Source organism: Symphodus melops, assembly GCF_947650265.1.
Source record: "Symphodus melops genome assembly, chromosome: 1".
NCBI classification, from domain to species: domain Eukaryota; kingdom Metazoa; phylum Chordata; class Actinopteri; order Labriformes; family Labridae; genus Symphodus; species Symphodus melops.
The window spans coordinates 42,790,786-42,808,052 of record NC_136691.1 but is presented as its reverse complement, the minus strand read 5'-3'; the positions used below and the strand labels follow the sequence as shown (position 1 = coordinate 42,808,052).

The 17,267-nt window shown below is 41.8% G+C and overlaps 2 protein-coding genes across 3 annotated transcripts in view; one reads left to right on the top strand and one right to left on the bottom strand.

Annotated features, from left to right (window-relative positions):
- Positions 1-53: 53 nt before the first annotated feature.
- On the top strand, positions 54-14,343 carry git2a (G protein-coupled receptor kinase interacting ArfGAP 2a). 2 transcript variants are annotated; one of them, XM_079343326.1, is made up of 22 exons: positions 54-276; positions 1,311-1,365; positions 3,927-4,060; positions 4,367-4,479; positions 4,634-4,739; positions 4,833-4,919; positions 5,023-5,153; positions 5,268-5,362; positions 5,612-5,657; positions 6,019-6,070; positions 6,157-6,229; positions 6,363-6,460; positions 6,551-6,662; positions 6,757-6,899; positions 7,010-7,159; positions 8,630-8,878; positions 9,676-9,765; positions 11,262-11,344; positions 11,477-11,668; positions 11,933-12,064; positions 12,530-12,593; positions 12,941-14,343. In XM_079343326.1, exons 2-22 carry the CDS (start codon positions 1,314-1,316, stop codon positions 13,151-13,153), a joined length of 2,415 nt encoding a protein of 804 aa, XP_079199452.1. In that variant the 5' UTR covers positions 54-276; positions 1,311-1,313; the 3' UTR covers positions 13,154-14,343. The 2 variants fall into 2 exon arrangements, with proteins under 2 accessions (XP_079199452.1, XP_079199451.1); XM_079343325.1 differs by lacking the exons at positions 9,676-9,765; positions 11,933-12,064 and having other exon boundaries at positions 193-276.
- Positions 14,344-14,415: 72 nt separating this feature from the next.
- tchp (trichoplein, keratin filament binding) overlaps positions 14,416-17,267 on the bottom strand; it is a 4,174-nt gene continuing 1,322 nt past the window's right edge. The window contains exons 5-13 of the mRNA XM_079343366.1: positions 17,111-17,179; positions 16,558-16,731; positions 16,361-16,473; positions 16,218-16,284; positions 15,768-15,940; positions 15,614-15,695; positions 15,344-15,529; positions 15,090-15,233; positions 14,416-14,998 (exon numbers count right to left, since the gene is read on the bottom strand). Of these exons, the coding sequence (XP_079199492.1) occupies positions 14,966-14,998; positions 15,090-15,233; positions 15,344-15,529; positions 15,614-15,695; positions 15,768-15,940; positions 16,218-16,284; positions 16,361-16,473; positions 16,558-16,731; positions 17,111-17,179 (1,041 nt within the window). The 3' untranslated portion in view covers positions 14,416-14,965. The remainder of the gene's footprint in view (positions 14,999-15,089; positions 15,234-15,343; positions 15,530-15,613; positions 15,696-15,767; positions 15,941-16,217; positions 16,285-16,360; positions 16,474-16,557; positions 16,732-17,110; positions 17,180-17,267) is intronic.

Here is a 17,267-nt window from a genome sequence, read left to right as displayed (position 1 = left end):
TGGACTGAACCATTTAACTCGACTGCAGGGGGGGTGACGTGAAATTTGACGTAATGTAGAATTCTAAAATGCGATTTTATGTACTAAATAGTATATTGAAAAACAGTCAAAATAACAAGCAAGCATGAGGGGTGGTTTCTTTTTCTTTTTTCACAGTCTATAGCTGTTTCTGAATCACGTGATTGCTGTGTAAATACCGTCAACATGACGTTAAATGTGTTGACGTTTAAAGGGGTGTTGAACATCTAAAACTTTACCGCCAGCACAGTGCACACTGTGAGTCTGTAAGAGATGTAGGCGATGAAACATTGTGGTTTAGAACAGTATACATCCCATGTGATATTGTGAAACGTTTAAGTTGTATGTTTGCACACACACATATAATATTCTTAACATATACTGTTAAATACGCTGCTGAAACTATGATACTTAAGTTGATCCAGTTTGTCTTAATGACGACTTCAGTTGCGTAACAGTATCTACGTTTTACTTGTTGATTTGTGGGGGGAAAAAAGGAAAGTGGTGATGTCGTTATTTTAGAGGTGACCTCCGGAGAAAGACAGTTCAGAAGGAATCCTCCCATATTCACTTGTAATTATAACACATTCTTCTTGTACCGTGTCGGTGTCACGGAGGTGAACAGATCAAGCCAACCTTATTCGCGTCCTAGAGTGTTTGATATTTGATCGCCCTCATTTTAGCCTGTAAGGCGTTTTACTGCCCAAACGTATAGTAAACGCTTCCAAACTCTTCCTTTCTGTGTCAAGTATTTCGTGTGTAATATTTAGATGCAAGACCACAGAAATGATTTTAATATGTTAATACAAACCAAGACACTAAAGTGTGCTATTTCTAAGCATTGAGAGTTCAGTTTAATGCCTGCAAGGCTAAAGAGTGGGAACAAATTCCAATAAAAACACGGGTCACTGTCGCAGCTGCCACTGGGATTGCTCGAGTTCTGTTTAGTCTGCTCTCTACACCATTGATATAGATATAGATATATATTTATGGTCTACACAGACTGAAGAGTGAACTACCAGTGACACAGCCTATGGAGCTAATCAGGAGCTTAGTCCGCTAACTTGCAGTAAAGCAGCATTTTCTCTCAGTGCTGGGGAGATGTTATAATGGTTGAAACGGGAAAGGCCAGCAACAGTTAAAGGAGGCAGCAGGTCGTTGTTTATAATGTTTTAATTAGCCAGGTCTAGCTAATGCGGAAGGCAGCCCCACAGAGGTCTCAATGGTTAGCATAACGTAGGGCACACATAGTAAGTAGTCTGTTCATTTTAAAGGCGATTCTCTCCGAGAAGAGGATGTCTAAACGCCTGCGAAACACTGAGCTCTGCGCTGATTGCAGTGTCCCAGGTAAGCTATAATTCAGATCACACATTAAGTGTTACAATTTTAACCTTTATTATTTTATCAGCGTTTGGTCCAAGGATCACTTAAAGCTTTGCACTTCGCTCCTTTTTGTGTAAATCAGATTACCGGCGCTGGCCCATGCTGCTTTAATCGCTGCAGTAAATCAGAAATGCAGAGTATACTGTTGTTTTGATAAGTTGTTGCTGCTGGAGGTGCAATGAGAGCTGAAGCAGCTGTCAAATTAACTGTTTCCATGCGGTGCTACAGGCTTTAAATAATCAGACAGGCATCTGTCATGTAATGCTAATGAAGGTTAACCCAGGTAAAGACAATATGTATACTTGCAATAATTTCTTTAACATGCCGACGTCTGAATGTGGATGTTAAATGTAGTCTAGTCATCCATCATGAAATAAAAAATATCGCCCAGACCAGAAGTATGGTGAGAAAGTTCTGTCGTGTCTTTGGGTAGTTTACATTTACCTTACCTTCCTAACACGTCTGTCAACACACTGACATGATAACAGTATAGTAGTTATGTAGTAGTAGTAGTAGTTATGGTAATGTTATGATAATGTTAAAGTAGTTTATTTCTTTATATCTTTTACTAGTTGGAGAGTTGAATTCAATCCTGGTGTATATATCATTCTTATCTTATATATATATATATATATATATATATATATATATATATATATATATATATATATATATATATAGTACTTTTCTACTTTGTTTTCCATGTTATGTTGTTTTCTTACTAACATTGTGTGTTTGATGTCCTGCTGCTCTAATGCCTCTATCTATCTATCTATCTATCTATCTATCTATCTATCTATCTATCTATCTATCTATGTGAACAAGCCAACTAAATCCTGAGAAATAGAGAATTTTCAGGATCCTGTGAATATATTGGATAACTTTAGGTAGCATCATGGATGAGAGAAAACTGCAATAAAGTAAGTGTAAGTCACAGTCTCACTTTTCTGTGAGAGCATACGTTGCATTGTGTCTACTGTGAAGACCCATTTATATAGAAATGACATGGTGTCTTTTTTTTTTTTTTTTTTTTTTACAGCAGGCACAGGAAGGAAGCAAAACAGGATGCTGAGTGAATTGACTGCATACTTTCAATGCTAAAGAGATTTTGTTTTTCTTTTGTGGCCCCGGAATAAGTTGCAAAGGATGTACTGTAAAATACAGAATATGAAACGTTTTTAGAAACTGCTTTTCAATAATCCCTGAAAAACAATTTAAAGAATGTCAAATATGCAGTAATGGTACCTTGTTTCTCATCGTGTCATTCAAGCTGCGTAAAACACTCAGGTCTCCACAACAGCTGGCCTAGATTGCCCCCCCCCCAACACAACTGCTACCAGTTGTTGGGTATGAATATTTTTAGTTTGAGGATGTGGTATTAAATTTAGCAGCACTTGTTGAGAAAAGGATCAAACAGACCTGTCAGCACCATCTTTCAGGTCTATGAAGAGTATGTTTAAAGAGGGTGACTCTGGAAATGAGGGACACTGTGCTAGAATTGGACCAACAACCCCATCAGCTGTTTCTCCTTCAGCTCAGCTGCTACTAAAAACCCTTGACAGTCCTCACTGTCTGTCCTGTCCCAGTGCCAGCAGCCTCTCAGTCTGCTCAACAGCTCATTGGCTGCCATGGTGTCGTAGGAATTTTACAGTATTCCAGGTCTTTGTTGTCAGAAGAGTCTCGGTGAGGCAGCTGAGCAATGCAACATTTGTTTCAGATGAAGTGTGTGAAATATTTTCAGGTTAAACAAACATACCAGCCATAACATACTGTGTCATGCATGTGACCGGTTTTTTAACATGTACAGCACTGAGATTGTCGATAGCGTTGGTCTGGCAATTTAAATGAACGTTATGAAAAGAGGAAGCTGCTCTTTTTCGAAACAATGAGTATGAGGTGCTTTGACCTTTAGCTGCTAGACTGCACTTCCTTTTTATACTCTGCTTTGCTTCACATCGATCTGATGTCGAGATCAGGATGAACTCCAATAAGAAACACAACGTATGACCATGTGGCTCACATACTGCTTTATAATGGTGGAGCTATGGGGCTCAGAAACCTGTATCTACCGGAGTACTTGGGCTTGGTGATACGGACCATAATGCAACATAAACTACAGTATATCTTTTTAAACTATATTGTCCTTCTCTCATCCATAGTAGCTCGATTATGGCTAAAATCCTAATTTTATTTTGAATGATAGTGTGATCCTGATTTTGACACACGATTACTCATTGAGTTGCCAGTATCTGGATTGCACTCTTCACACTTTTTCTATGTTAGCGTTTGAGTCGTCTGGTCCTGAATGTGCGGCTTGTATTGTTTAGTGTGTGTATTGTGCAGCACTTTGGTCAGCCGCTGCTTTAAATAAATGTTTGTTTTTTCTTTTAAATCAATATGACTTGACTCATTTTACGATCAAATCAAAGCTGTGACGGTTCGAAGTGCGTCTTTTAATCGTTTGTGATTCATCAACAAAATCTCTGCAGACTGACTCATTTTCACGTCATTGGTTTCTCTCTCAGAACCTCGCTGGGCCTCGGTGAACAGAGGCGTATTGATCTGCGACGAGTGTTGCAGTGTTCATCGGAGTCTGGGCAGACACAGCTCCCAAGTCCGCCACCTGACACACACACCATGGCCTCCTACACAGTTACAGGTAAGCAGCTCCGACAGGGACATTTAAAAAAACACACACATTTCCCCTGTGTGAAGCTAATTACTCCATTGTAAAACTGTCATTTGTTTTGCCTATAGATTCCATTAATCAGTATAACAACAGTTTTAACTACAGCTCCATTTTGACCTCATCAAGATGGATCTATTGTCAACAGTTTCACATCAGATCACACTGAGCCGTATCGATTTAGTCTAAGTATAGAACGTGTTTGTTGAGGAAGACAGTCAGCATTCTGCAGTCTGAGAGACACATTTCACAGGTTTCTTTGTCATTTTTGCCCCGTAGATGGTTCAGACGTTATACAGCAACGGCGCAAATTCAATATGGGAGCACTCTCTTCTGGACCCAGCGTCTGTGATGAGTGGGAAACGCAAAGCCAACCCTCAGGACAAACTGCAGTGAGTTCTAACCGTCTTACAATAATGACAGAGCACTTTCTGCTAACAAGGACTCGTTTTGATAAACATAAAGCCAGAATGTTCATCTTCCACTGACTCATGAAGTGGCCTCTGTGTGTCTCTGTTTGAACTTTGTGTCACGTTGGTCCAAAAGTCCAAACAAATCCGATTTTATAAGAGCCAAATATCAGATGCTGGCGTTCGTCCATCGCATGCCCTGCAGGGAGGATGACAGCTCGACAGCAAAGGATTTAAGCAAGGTGAGAAGAAAACAGAAGTTCATGGTTGAATTGTTGAGCTTTATCAGTTTGTAGTAACCATTTTTTTTTTTTTCTTCTTCTTCTTCTTTGCAGCAACTTCACTCGAGCGTACGCACCGGCAACCTCGAGACGTGTTTGAGATTGCTATCCCTAGGAGCACAAGCTAATTTTTTTCACCCTGTAAGATTCCCTCTCTAGTCAATCAGAATGATCGTCGTCATACTTACCCTTTTACAGTTTAAGATCGGAAGATCATTGTCATTTTGATCTATTTCTTCTGCAGGAGAAAGGAAACACTCCATTACATGTAGCAGCCAAGGCAGGACAAGTATCTCAGGCAGAACTGTTAACTGTTTATGGGGCAGATCCTGGAGCCCCTGACACCAACGGCAAAACTCCCATTGACTATGCAAGGTAAGATATTTTCGATCATCTTTTATAATTTAACCAACAACAAAAACAAACTGAAGGCTTTTCATTTCTTCTTGTATGGCTTTACATTGAGGTCTTTCACCTGCTTCTTTGCAGGGAAGCTGGCCACCATGAGCTGGCAGACAGACTGGTGGAGGTCCAGTATGAACTGACTGATAGACTGGCGTTCTACCTGTGTGGAAGGAGGCCAGGTATGTAGAGAGAGAGAGCTGCATTTAAAAAGACAACATGCACTAAGTGTGGATGGAGTAAATAATAGTTTTCACCCCAGTGACTCTCTAAACAGACAGAATCAATAAGAGGATGTGTGGCATTTAATTTTTTTTGCGAGTATAGATTGGGAATTACATTCTGCATCATTCTTAATACAAAGCCCCCCCTCCCCATAAGTATTGATAATGTTGTTGGTAATCATCCAGTGTTCTTGTCGTTTCTTCCAGATCATAAAAACAGTCAGCACTTCATTGTTCCCCAGATGGCTGACAGGTAAGATACACAAACTGTACATGAATATAAAGTGATCGTGTCTTCGTGGTGAGGCTTGAGCAGAGGCATGCAGTGGTTGACGGTTGTACTTCTGCTCTGAGGGCTTGTTCCAACATGCTGTCTGTGAGAGGAAACAGATTCCAAGAACAGCGTGCAGACAAAAAACAAATGTATTTGAGTAAAAGTGATAACCCATTTAAAGCAGAACAGCTGTTATAAAACAACACTGATTGTTTGTTTTTGTTTACTGCTCTCTTTTGATGGATAAGGAACATGTAAGTATGACACAGAGTGAGGTGTGCACCGCTCTCACTTCCCTCCTGAGCTTCTTTGTGTTTAATGAAAGTTGTTTTCTGTGTAGCAGTTTAGATTTGTCAGAACTGGCCAAGGCAGCAAAGAAGAAACTGCAGGCTGTAAGTTTATTTTCCAGAATCGCTGCTGAACCTTTTGCCCCCTTTAATTAAGTCTGAGTAAGTTAAATTGTCTCATTTTCATGCAGCTAAGTAATCATTTATTCGAGGAGCTGGCGATGGACGTGTACGATGAGGTGGACAGACGAGAGACTGATGCAGGTAAAATAAAAGTTGCGCCTCAGACACGTGACGTTGCCTTTCCTCACGCCGACACATTGAAACCTTCACAGGTGTTGCTGCTATACTTGCATCTCTAAATTGGTCTTCTGTTCGTTCTCTCATTTGTTTGAAGTGTGGCTGGCTACACAGAACCACAGCACCCTGGTGACAGAGACCACTGTGGTGCCTTTCCTTCCTGTAAATCCAGAATATTCGTCAACAAGAAACCAGGCAAGTCAGCTTCACGCCACTCCCATTTAAAACTGCTTCATCCTATCTTTGAGTCAGATTTCATAACGCCGCTCCGTTTTTCTTACTCAGGGGCGACAGAAGCTTGCGCGATTCAACGCACACGAGTTTGCCACTCTTGTCATCGATATACTAAGTGATGCTAAGCGTAGACAACAAGGGAACATAGTCGCTAGCCCCAAAGGTCAGCTGCTGTTTGTTCACTTCATCAAAGAGATCTGACTGGCACTTCAGAGTAGCACAGTTATACAATCACTTTTTGTTCATTTGCTTTCCAGACAAAGTTGAATTTATCCTGAAGAGCATGGCTGTGAGGCACGGCAGTGACAGTCAAGATAACGACCAGCCGGACTACGATAGCGTGGCGTCTGATGAGGACACAGATCAAGAGCTCCCCTCCAGTAAAGGAGACAGGACCAAGGTATCACACTGTCACCTTCACAGTTAAAAAGCCCCCGACAGACGCTCTGCAGATGACTTAACCGTAAACCCCCCCCCCCCCCCCCCCCCCCCCCCCCCTTCCTCTGACAGAGCCAGGACTCCGACCTCTCAGACAGCCCCATTACCATGCAGGAGTACTTGGAGGTGAAAAACGCACTCACAGCCTCTGAAGCAAAGATCCAGCACCTGATGAAAGCCAACAATAACCTGAGCGATGAGCTGCGGCTAATGCAGAAAAAGGTATCCACCGCCCCCCAACAATACGATCACTAACCGCGGGGGCCGGACCGAGGGGGGGCCACAGTGGTCAGCAGAGCTCTTCTCATGACGAGTGCGATTGCTCTCTGGAGTGGAGGCCGAGCTATCTGAACAGGAATGCTCTGTAGTGAGATGAGGCTGCTGCGACACCCTGCTGGTCCGCCCTCTGTTTAGGCCGGCATGTTTAATTTTCAAACTGGAGATGTTTTATTTCATTTTTTTATTTTTTCTTATTTTGTTTGTTTGTTTCTCCGACAAATAACAGTTATATTCTAGTCTCCTTTTTTGAGTAAATAAAGTTCAAGTTAGCGGCCTCATGTTACTAACATGCATGTTTTCATTCTTTGTTTTTTATAACGCATGAAATAATGACAGTGTTTCTTAATGTTTTATTCCTTTGTAGTAGGACTAACATTGTATGTATGTGCCTTGCTTCATCACATAAACTGTGTTTATTTAATAGACTGTTTTAGGAAGGTTTGGTTCATGTTTTTTTTATTTGTCATTTTTAAAGTGGGCAGCGTGGTTCGAAGGTTTTTCAGTTAATGAGCATGTGCTCTGTAACAACAAACTGCTGATTGATACATAGAGAGATTTATACTTCATGAGCTTCAGTTTATTCAGGAGAACGCTCATCTTGGCCTCACATTTTAAAGCAAGCTAGTTTTTGGTGTTTTTTTTTTTTTTTTCTTAATCATTTTGTTGAGGTCCTTTTTTTCTAGTGTTAAGATTACTTTCATTTCAGGTCTGTGTGTTGACAACACCCAACAGCACTGTAGTGTAACTCACTGTTCTCTAATGATGTGTTGTGTTAGCTTATAGTAACATAGATCCTCTTTTACTTTGACAAGAACAGACCACTTTAGGACACAAGGGAGACAAAGAAACAGGAACATTTGGCTTGTCAGGACATGTAAGAAGCATCCCTTCAGGTTCACATTACTCTGAGTGTAGTTTCCTTATATTGAATCTGATCGACAGCCTTCACCTGGTAAGATTTAGAAGGATGTCATACAACAATACTTCTTCTACATTAAATAAAGTAGCATTACGTAAAGTAAGTTTTTCTGCTACCAAACTTCAGCATCTGAAATAAAATCTTTGAGATTTTGTTCATTCTACGATGCTTATCTTCTTATTATTCTTTAGTCAATCAATCTGTTCTTCTACTTTGTTTCAGCTAAAGTTGCGTTTTTGCAGCACAAATCTTTTGCTTGCTTACCACTTGCTTTGCATTTTTTAAGACCAAAAGATTCCTTTCCAAATAGGAAAACATTTGACACGGGCAAAATGAACTGTTAGCGCGGTGGCTTTAGGAGCCTGTCGAAGAAGTCACACATATTTTAGATGGGTTGTGATGTGCATTGCTGTGGAGATAGCTTGGACAGGACAGGGGACACTCCTTGCTTTGCTGAGAGCTCCTCTTAGTGTGTTGCTGCCCGTCTCTTCCAGCTGCAATCTCTGCAAAGCGAGAACACCTCTCTCAGGCGGCAGGTCACTACCAATATCTATCAAGCCCCCAGCGGTTCAGACTACCCCGACCCCTGCAGCCCCTCAGCCCTGAAACGCCGGCAGTCTGCACGGGCCAGTCGGCCTATGTCTATGTATGAGACTGGCTCAGGCCTGAAGCCCTTTCTTCCCAAAGGGGAAAACCCCTACCCTGAGGAGGCCCTCCCCACCCTGCAACCCTTCCCACCTCATGTAAGTAAGACCTGTTCCCTGTTCTTCTCTGCCATTTCCTTTCTCCTGCCATCTTTCCACGACTTTCCCTTTATGTTCTTCACCCTGCCTGCAAACCTTCCTCTTTAGTATTGCTTCTTCCTCATTTTCCACTGGGTAGCTTTCTGCTGCATCAAGAGAGAGTCATCATGAGCACTTGCACAAACAGTAACGTCTCATCTTGTCCATGTATATATATATTCACATCTCCAGCACATATTTCTGTTGTTAACTAGAATTCTGCTGTTGTGTCAGACCAGGCGTAGTGTTACATGTTAGGAGATGCTCTCGTTGATATACTCTGAAGGTTTGTATTGTGTTTTATGTTGATGAAGCATTAAAACCCCCTTACAAGCTCTCTGTGTCTTTGTAATGCATGATCATTTTTTCAGACTCAATTAATCTTCTCGTCTGTTTGAGTTTTTCTTGTCGATGTCAGTCTGTTTTCATTGAGTTTATTTTCTTTCGATGGATTTACTCAGTTATATTCTTCAGGACACGAGGAATCACAAACGAGGAACTAAATATTGGGCGATGATTTGTTTCAAAAAATAAAATGGATTGGTCGCTTTAAAATAATAGACTGTTTGGTCCTGAGCTCTGAGTGTTGATGGGCAGAGAGAGATTTCCTTCAACTCCTTCACCTGCACCAGTGAGCTTGAAGAGACTTTAGAGTCAATCATCACGATCATCATTTATCCCACAGTTCTGTTTTTTTTTTTTTTTCTGACTCAAACCCCATCTGTGTACTTTAAATGTGATTTGAACCCTGTCTTTAGAAGGAAAGGGGCGCTTTTGTGACCACCTCCTCATCTCTCCCCTCATTTCCATCCACCCTGTCCTGGCCGAGGGACGAAAGTGTTCAAAAGGTTAAGTACAGTACATCCTCACCTGGACGACATGTTGTGAGAAGCAGCATATCCGTTACCTCAAGTCTGTCCTCCATATGTTGCTCCTTTTCTGCCCTGCTGCATGAGCCACACCCCCCCCCCCCCCCCCATCAGATACCCGCCTTCATCAGCAGTACTCTCATTGTGTAGCTGGAACTGTCTGGTTTGGCAGCGGCATAATCAGACCGCCAAATGTTGCCCAGAGAGTTGTGCTTGAGATCCATCACCTGCTAATTTTAACACGTTCTCTCTTCTGCTCCAGCAACCTGTGCAGCACAACATGTTTACAGTTTGATCCACCAAAAAGCTTGTTAGTTTTTCATGAAAAAAGAAAAAAAGATATATCCCAAGTGAAGAAGAGTTAGAATGCTCTGTGAATTAGCTTAACAATATCTATGTTTTGACACCTGGAGTGGTTAAAAAGCATCATGCTTTACTTTCAGTACAAAGAAGAGAAGCCCTTTCCACACTGCCTCTAACAAATGCTTGGCTGTTTTGCACACTGAGCTTCCAACAGCATGCTCGTAGCTCCTCCAGTAACAGCGCCACACACTGATGCAGGAGTTCGTTTTAGTGTAAAAGAACGGATTCTCTTGTAAATGTAGAAAGCAGATTTTAGTCAACCGTCTGTGCCGGTCACTTTTCCTGACGCAGGCATGTGTGTGCTGCGTTACATTTTGTACCGCAGGAAAAGACTTTATAGTGGATTTGGTAACAAAGGAATGACAGTGTAGTGCGTTTGGAGCTTGAGTGCATATTCTTGTTCTTACTTCCTGTCATGAACTTATCTGTGAGTCTGAGAGGTCATCTACACTCGATACAGACAATACGCTCAGTGAGACGTGATGATGGTTAGCTAGCAAACATTTGAGCTAATGCAGTTCATGTTTATTTTGAATGTCTTTAACTTATGAACTCTTCTTCACACTCAGTCTCCTTGTCCTCAAACAAAGACCCCCTGGGGTGCTCCCCTCCTTTACTTTAGAGGACGAGTGAAGCTTCTGTGAAATGCCTCTGATGTAATATTTCTTGCCATGTGTTGCTACATTTTTAGCATTGGCTTTTTGTTTTGATTGTTTTGTGTCATCAATCGTCGTCCTTGCTGCAGAAGTTCATACAAAGAATGAAAGTAGGGTGAACACTCTTCTAGGCAGTATGCGTGGCGTGCTTATTTGATTAAACAATCTTATTGTCTTTACTAACTCTGTAATAAATGCTTTAATGAACGACATGCAGCTTTGTGGCTTGATTCGATCAGAGCCTTCTGCACCACTCTCTAATGTTCACTTTCCAGTTTGTCACACAGCAAACAGGAAATGCTGCAGTACAGATGTATGCTTCTGTTGGAAAACTTCAAATGAAGCATTGGAATTGTGTTTTCCCCTCAGCTGGTTCTGGTTTATTCCTGAAGTGTTGTCAGACCTCTACAAGGGAAACATTATCATTAAGGTTTTTTTAATCATCTCTTGTTGCAGGCTCCAAAGTTAGAGAAACAAAGCAGCATGCCTGAGAGTGACTATGATAACACATTCAATGACTCCGAGATGGAGGATTCAAGGTAAGGGCTCATAGCTTTAAAAAAAAAAAATCCACCTTAAAGATGTTTTTACTGCATGGATGTTGTGTTTCGACTAAAAGCAAGCGTGGCTTTTGGCAGTGGAGGAGACTTGTTCTAAATTTCCCTCTGCAGTTTGTGCAGGAGAGCGAGGCTAAGGAGCAGCGGCTGGATGGGTGAGGGCAGCTCCATCCCTGAGCTGGCAGATGTAGACATGGAGCCTGACCCCACACTTCCAAGCACAGAGGACGTCATCCGCAAAACTGAGCAGATCACTAAGAATATCCAAGAGCTGCTGCGAGCAGCTCAGGAGAACAAACATGACAGGTCAGTGTCTTAAGAGAGAAAAAAGATCTTTGTCAGTTTAGTTTCTGTGTTTAATCTGTCACTTCCTTTCTGCCATTTTAAGCCCTAAGTTCCTCTTACATTCATCATCATTCTGTTCTTTTCAACTGTGTATACCTTCTTTTATTTCCTCTTTTTTTTTTTTGTTTATCATCTTCAATCTTCATGTTCTTTCTACTTCTTCTCTCCTCCAATGTTTGTGATGTTGTTTTGATGTCGACATCCCCCCCCCCCCACCGCGCACAGACCATGTGAGCGGGAAGGTGTGCGCAGGCTCAGACACAGCCTGGGATGTTTCAGCACTCTGGTGCCTTGGGCCGAGAAGGCCCCCCCTCCCCTTCAGCCGCTCAGCCTCCGGTCCCCTGACCCCTCCTCCTGGTACTCTGGCCTCTGTCCCTGCCTCCCAGGCACAGTTTCATTTTCCTCTCCCTCACACAGTTCTGGCCTCTCCCTTTCTCTTCTGTCTCACCTGCTAACATGCTGTCTCTCTCCCTGTGAACTAGTACTTGATGTACTGGGAATGGAACAGTGACATTTTTCTCCAAAAGCATGCACTCTGAGTGTGTTTCAGCTGGTATAGGATTTCTCAGAGTTAACATCTCTGCAGTGGATTGTCTTTGGTGGAGTGCGTTTGATCAAACAATTCATACAGGTTGTTGTTGCTTTTTAATGATAAAAGGGCTAAGAGATAAAAAAAAAAAAACCTTTCCTCACACATGTGCCTGTTAAATAGCATGTTAATGTGATGTCACTGCTGTGACTTGCATGTAGAAGCTTCTGATTAACGTCCAAACACATGCTATGATGTTGTTGAACTAACTGATCATTCTCTTCTGCTCACAGCTTCATACCCTGCTCAGAAAGAATACATGTGGCTGTAACAGAAATGGCTGCTCTCTTCCCTAAGGTAGGGAAATATTTCTAAATGTGTATTACAGTGTTGTAAATATTATTCTCATTTTCAAAAAAGGAGTATGGTAGACTAAAAGGTCTTCCTGTACTCTTCTGACTGATGTACTGTAGATACAAAGGTAGGAAGGAAGTAGATTTAGAAAATAGATTTGTAAATCAGAATACACCAGTGTTAGAGTCTATATGTGGACAAAGAAGACATGATAAAACAAACAGTGATGAGTGGAAGATTTAAAGTGAGTGATGAACCTTGAAGCTGTGTGATGCGTGCATGTATAAAGCATCGCTGTAGTCCAGCCGTGACATAAAAAAGTGTTAAGATATTTGAACCTTCCTCTGCAGAAGCCGCGCTCAGACACTGTGAGAGGCTCTCTGCGCTTGTTGACCTCGAGTGCGTACCGGCTTCAGAGCGAGTGCAGGAAGGCGTTGCCCTCAGAAGGCTGCCCAGGACCGGACATGCAGCTGGTCACCCAGCAGGTCATCCAATGTGCTTATGACATTGCCAAGGCAGCCAAGCAGCTTGTGACCATCACCACTAAGGAGAATACAAACTAACAGCACTTACAGGCTGCAAAGCAGTCGGCATCTCAGTTTTGTTCTTCTATAAGTTTCTAATGATTCTGATGTTTTGTTTGTTTTTGTATTTGTGGTATATGCATGCAGGTTTGTTATTTTTATTTATGAATGATTAATAGAAATATTAAACGTTAAATCTGGATATAATATAGGGTTATGGGAAAAGTTCAGCAGCTTTACTTTAAGAGTACAGTTCTGCTGATTTAAAAGCCTCAAATGTCCTGAGGTAACTTTCACAAATAATGTTAAAACAGAAAACAGCAGCTGGCAGCTCTGGAAAGTGATTCGTCTTCTAGAATGCTGTTAATTCAAGTAATTGAAATCTTAATCAGTTAACGATGTAAATAAATACCTTTAAGCAAGAGACGGAGTTAAGCACAGCACTGCAAATCCAGCTGGTAGTTTTGGTTACTGATTTCAGTCCAAAGCCAGACATGGATGCTGCAAAGCCATAACTGACTAACTGAATGCCAATACAACAGTCTTATACAATCTTCCTGTCATTTAAATCATTGTACAATCATCCTCACACTACAAAGTTTAATCTCCAAAACCAAACTGACCATGATGCCAACTTCTGTTCAATGTTAGGAACTTAATTCATGCACATGTTGTAGCTCAGTAATCCTAATGTTTCTGCATCCCAGAAGCTATTTATGTTTGTCATCTGTCCAAAGTGGAATCCAGTCTGCAGTTCACTTGTTGCAGCTATTCATGTATGCACATTTGTTGAGTCAGTGAATGCAACACTTGTTCAGGGGGCCAAAGTTATCTTCCTCACCAGTGCCAAGACGCCGTATTAAATGATCGGGTGTGTTTCTGTCAGGCTCCACACTAGGTTGTATTCTGCGGTCTTGTGTGCCATCGCGGTGCTGGTGATGTGATTCAGAGCGAATAACTGTGTGCACGTCCATGTGTTTTGTGCTATGTTCCGTTGCTGCTGATTTTGTATTTAATGTGCAACAAATGGGATAGAACTGTCGACGTCTCCTGTAAAAATGTGCAACCCCATTTCCATCCTCAGTGTTTCAGAGTTCGACATTTTGAAATCTGATCAAGGTAATGTCCCTCTCTGTGCTTGAAAAGGAGCGCAGGGATGTATGTGATGCAGCTGTTATGTTGCACTTTGAAAAATAAATATTTTCTAAATAAATGTAATTTATAACAAATGTCTGGGTTTTGTCAAATGTTGTATTTTGCATGTTTTTGGTTTGTTTATTTGACACATGATGGTAAACTGATAAGTTGTATTTGATTTATTGAAAATGGTCTACAAATTCAGGATAGAAAATATACAACTCTAAAAGTGCAAAAACTCAAATCAATTCTTTTAACGTGCACACAACCAGCCTTCAAATGATTCCACTAACATGGCACAACATATGGCCTCAGCATTAATACTCCAGTTCTGTAAGGCTTGAAGGACAGGGCTACATTTGGAAGAGAGTCTTTCAAAATGTACTCACTTGTGCATTTGAAGACGTGGACGATAAAACTGTTCATCCTCTGTGAGACTAAATGTATTAAAGCACTTTGTAAAATGTACTTTAAGTGTCTTTCTGACTTTAAAAGTCTGGTTGACTTTCATGAAACTGGAATCATCCAGAGTCATAATCTTTTCAGAATAAAGGTCCTTAGTTTTGTTTATGTGGGTCTGTGGCTCAGAGAGGACACACACGAGAAGAGAAGTGTCGACTGCAGGGATGTGAGTATCATAAAAACATTTGAAACGGTCCTTCAAGCTTATAACCTGCAGAAAAATCCTTTGTTGTTTGAATTCCTGTAGGCCTCTCAGATCCAGGCTGATCGAGGTCTGTTGTGAATCTGGAAGGAAAAAAGTGTTTTTTTCTTATGTTTTTCTACACAAGGCTCTTCAGGATCATCAGCTTCCTGCAGAATGACTTCCATGTCTTACCTTCTCCTGGTACCCTCTCTTGGCCATCCTCTGGATCTCGTCCCTCAGCTCCCCCTGCTGGATTTGGAGAGCCTCCCTGTCCTGCTGCTCCTCTTGCTCTATCCTGAGCTGCTCCTCCAACTGCTTGAAGCGCTGCTGCTCCACCTACAGTAAACACACACAATCACAACTTCAGAGTCTCAGATGTGCATCATTCTTAGAGACTCAAAGAAAGCTTGCACAGTAAAACTCAGATTATTTGAATATGTGTGGACCTGAGCATTCATCTCTTGCATCCGTGCTGTCCTGTGACCCTCTTCCTGCTCCATCTCCCTCCGTCTGATCTCCCTCTCATGCTCCAGCTCCTGAATCAGCTCCTCTCGTCGTCTCAGGGACTCCTCCTGAGCCTCCCGGTTCTTCTGCACCTTCAGCTCCAGCTGGTGCTGTCTCTCGGCAAGCACCTTCCCAAGAAGAGTAGAAGCTTTGATACTATATCTTTTGAATTACACTCTTAAAAAGTTCCGTTTGATTTGAAACCAATTCACCTCTTGCATGAGCCGTTCTCTTGCTTTCCGCTCCTTCTCCCACTGCGCTTCTCGTTTCTCCCACACCTTTTGGGCTTCCTCTCTTAAAATAAATAAAATAATTGGGTTTTCTCCTTCCACACATAATCACAGCTTGATGAATATTTTTGCTCACCTGTATAGGATGTCAAACTCGGCCTCCCTCTCCTGCTCCAGTTGAAGCTGCTCTTCAATCACACGTTTCATCCATGCAGCGTCAGCGACAGCCCTTTCCCTCCGTGCAGACTCTAACCTCCGGTCCTCCTGCTCTCCTTCCAGTAGGGCTGCCAAGATCTGCCGGTCGGACTCCTGGCAGGAACAGAAGAAATCAGGTAAGGTGTTAAAACTGGCGTGTTGGAGGTCCCCAGACAGCCAAGCATGAACACTGTGTCCCATAAGCACAGAGGTTATAGTTCTGCGGCTACGGCTCGACTCTATCAGTACTTTGCCAAATGTTTATCCCAACTCTATCCACTGTCCTATTTAAATAAATACATGAAAAAAACATGAAAAAGAAGAAGTAAAAACAGGCAAGTTGGATTAGTTTGATATCCAAATACACACAAAGACAATAAAGTAGACTTACCAGTTCCTCTTGCACTTGTCGGGCTCTTCTCTTCAGCTGAGCACGGTACTGACGGACCAAGATACGCCTGTTGAAACAAAAATCCAAGGAATGAAGTAGCATGCCACTCGTCATCACATATCAGTATAAATGCTTTACCTTACCCTATCTCTGACTGCTTCTGCTTTTCTTCCACCTTCCTCCTCTCCTCCTCGATTGTCTCCAGCTCCCATTGCTTAACCATCAGAGCTTCTTGTTCCTTCTTTAGACGAGTTGCCTGAGAATTTTTTTTATTTTTTAGAATATCTGCCATTTCAATATTAAGAGTTTCCCTACAAAGTCAAATGACTTGGTCCTGTACCTCCTCTTCCCTCAGCTTCAGCTCTTCCATCTGTTTCTTAAGGTCTTCCACTCTCTTCTGCTCCTGTATTTTCTTGTTTTCCTCCGCTTGCTTCATCCTCTCCAGAGCCTCTTTTCGGGTTCTCTCGTACTCGTTTTCGTAGCGTCTCTTTTCCTCCTGCACTGCTGTTTCATGCTGCACAATCGAGAGGCATGGGTCACTTACAGTTGGTGTCTAAACCTTCTCAATTATGCACCATGTTAAAGTGATTGTTGACAGTCGATCTAAGACCAGATACTCTGTGTACAGATGAGTAACGTTTCATTAAAAATGCATTTGTAATGTAAATAACTGTTCGGGTAAACAGATAATGACAGAGGTGACACTTGAGTGTACGAAGCAGTTCCTCCACACTTTGGTTTAATTTAATATGACACCAATAAATAACGAGTACGATAAAGGAGCTACATATCAAATGTACAATTTCTTTATGTTATAAAACACCAAAAATGTATGAAATGAATCAAAGTGAAAACTGAACTGTTTGGTCTGACAGCTGTGATGAATGCCTTACCAGTTTCTTCTCAGATATCTGGCCTTGCCATTGGCCGATGACATGATCTTTATGTAATGAAGACTCGGCCTGTGGACAGATTAAAAGAGGCAGGTAGTGACAATGAGATACTGATGAACTTGAGCCGTAGTTGGAGGGATACCTGAACATTTAATTC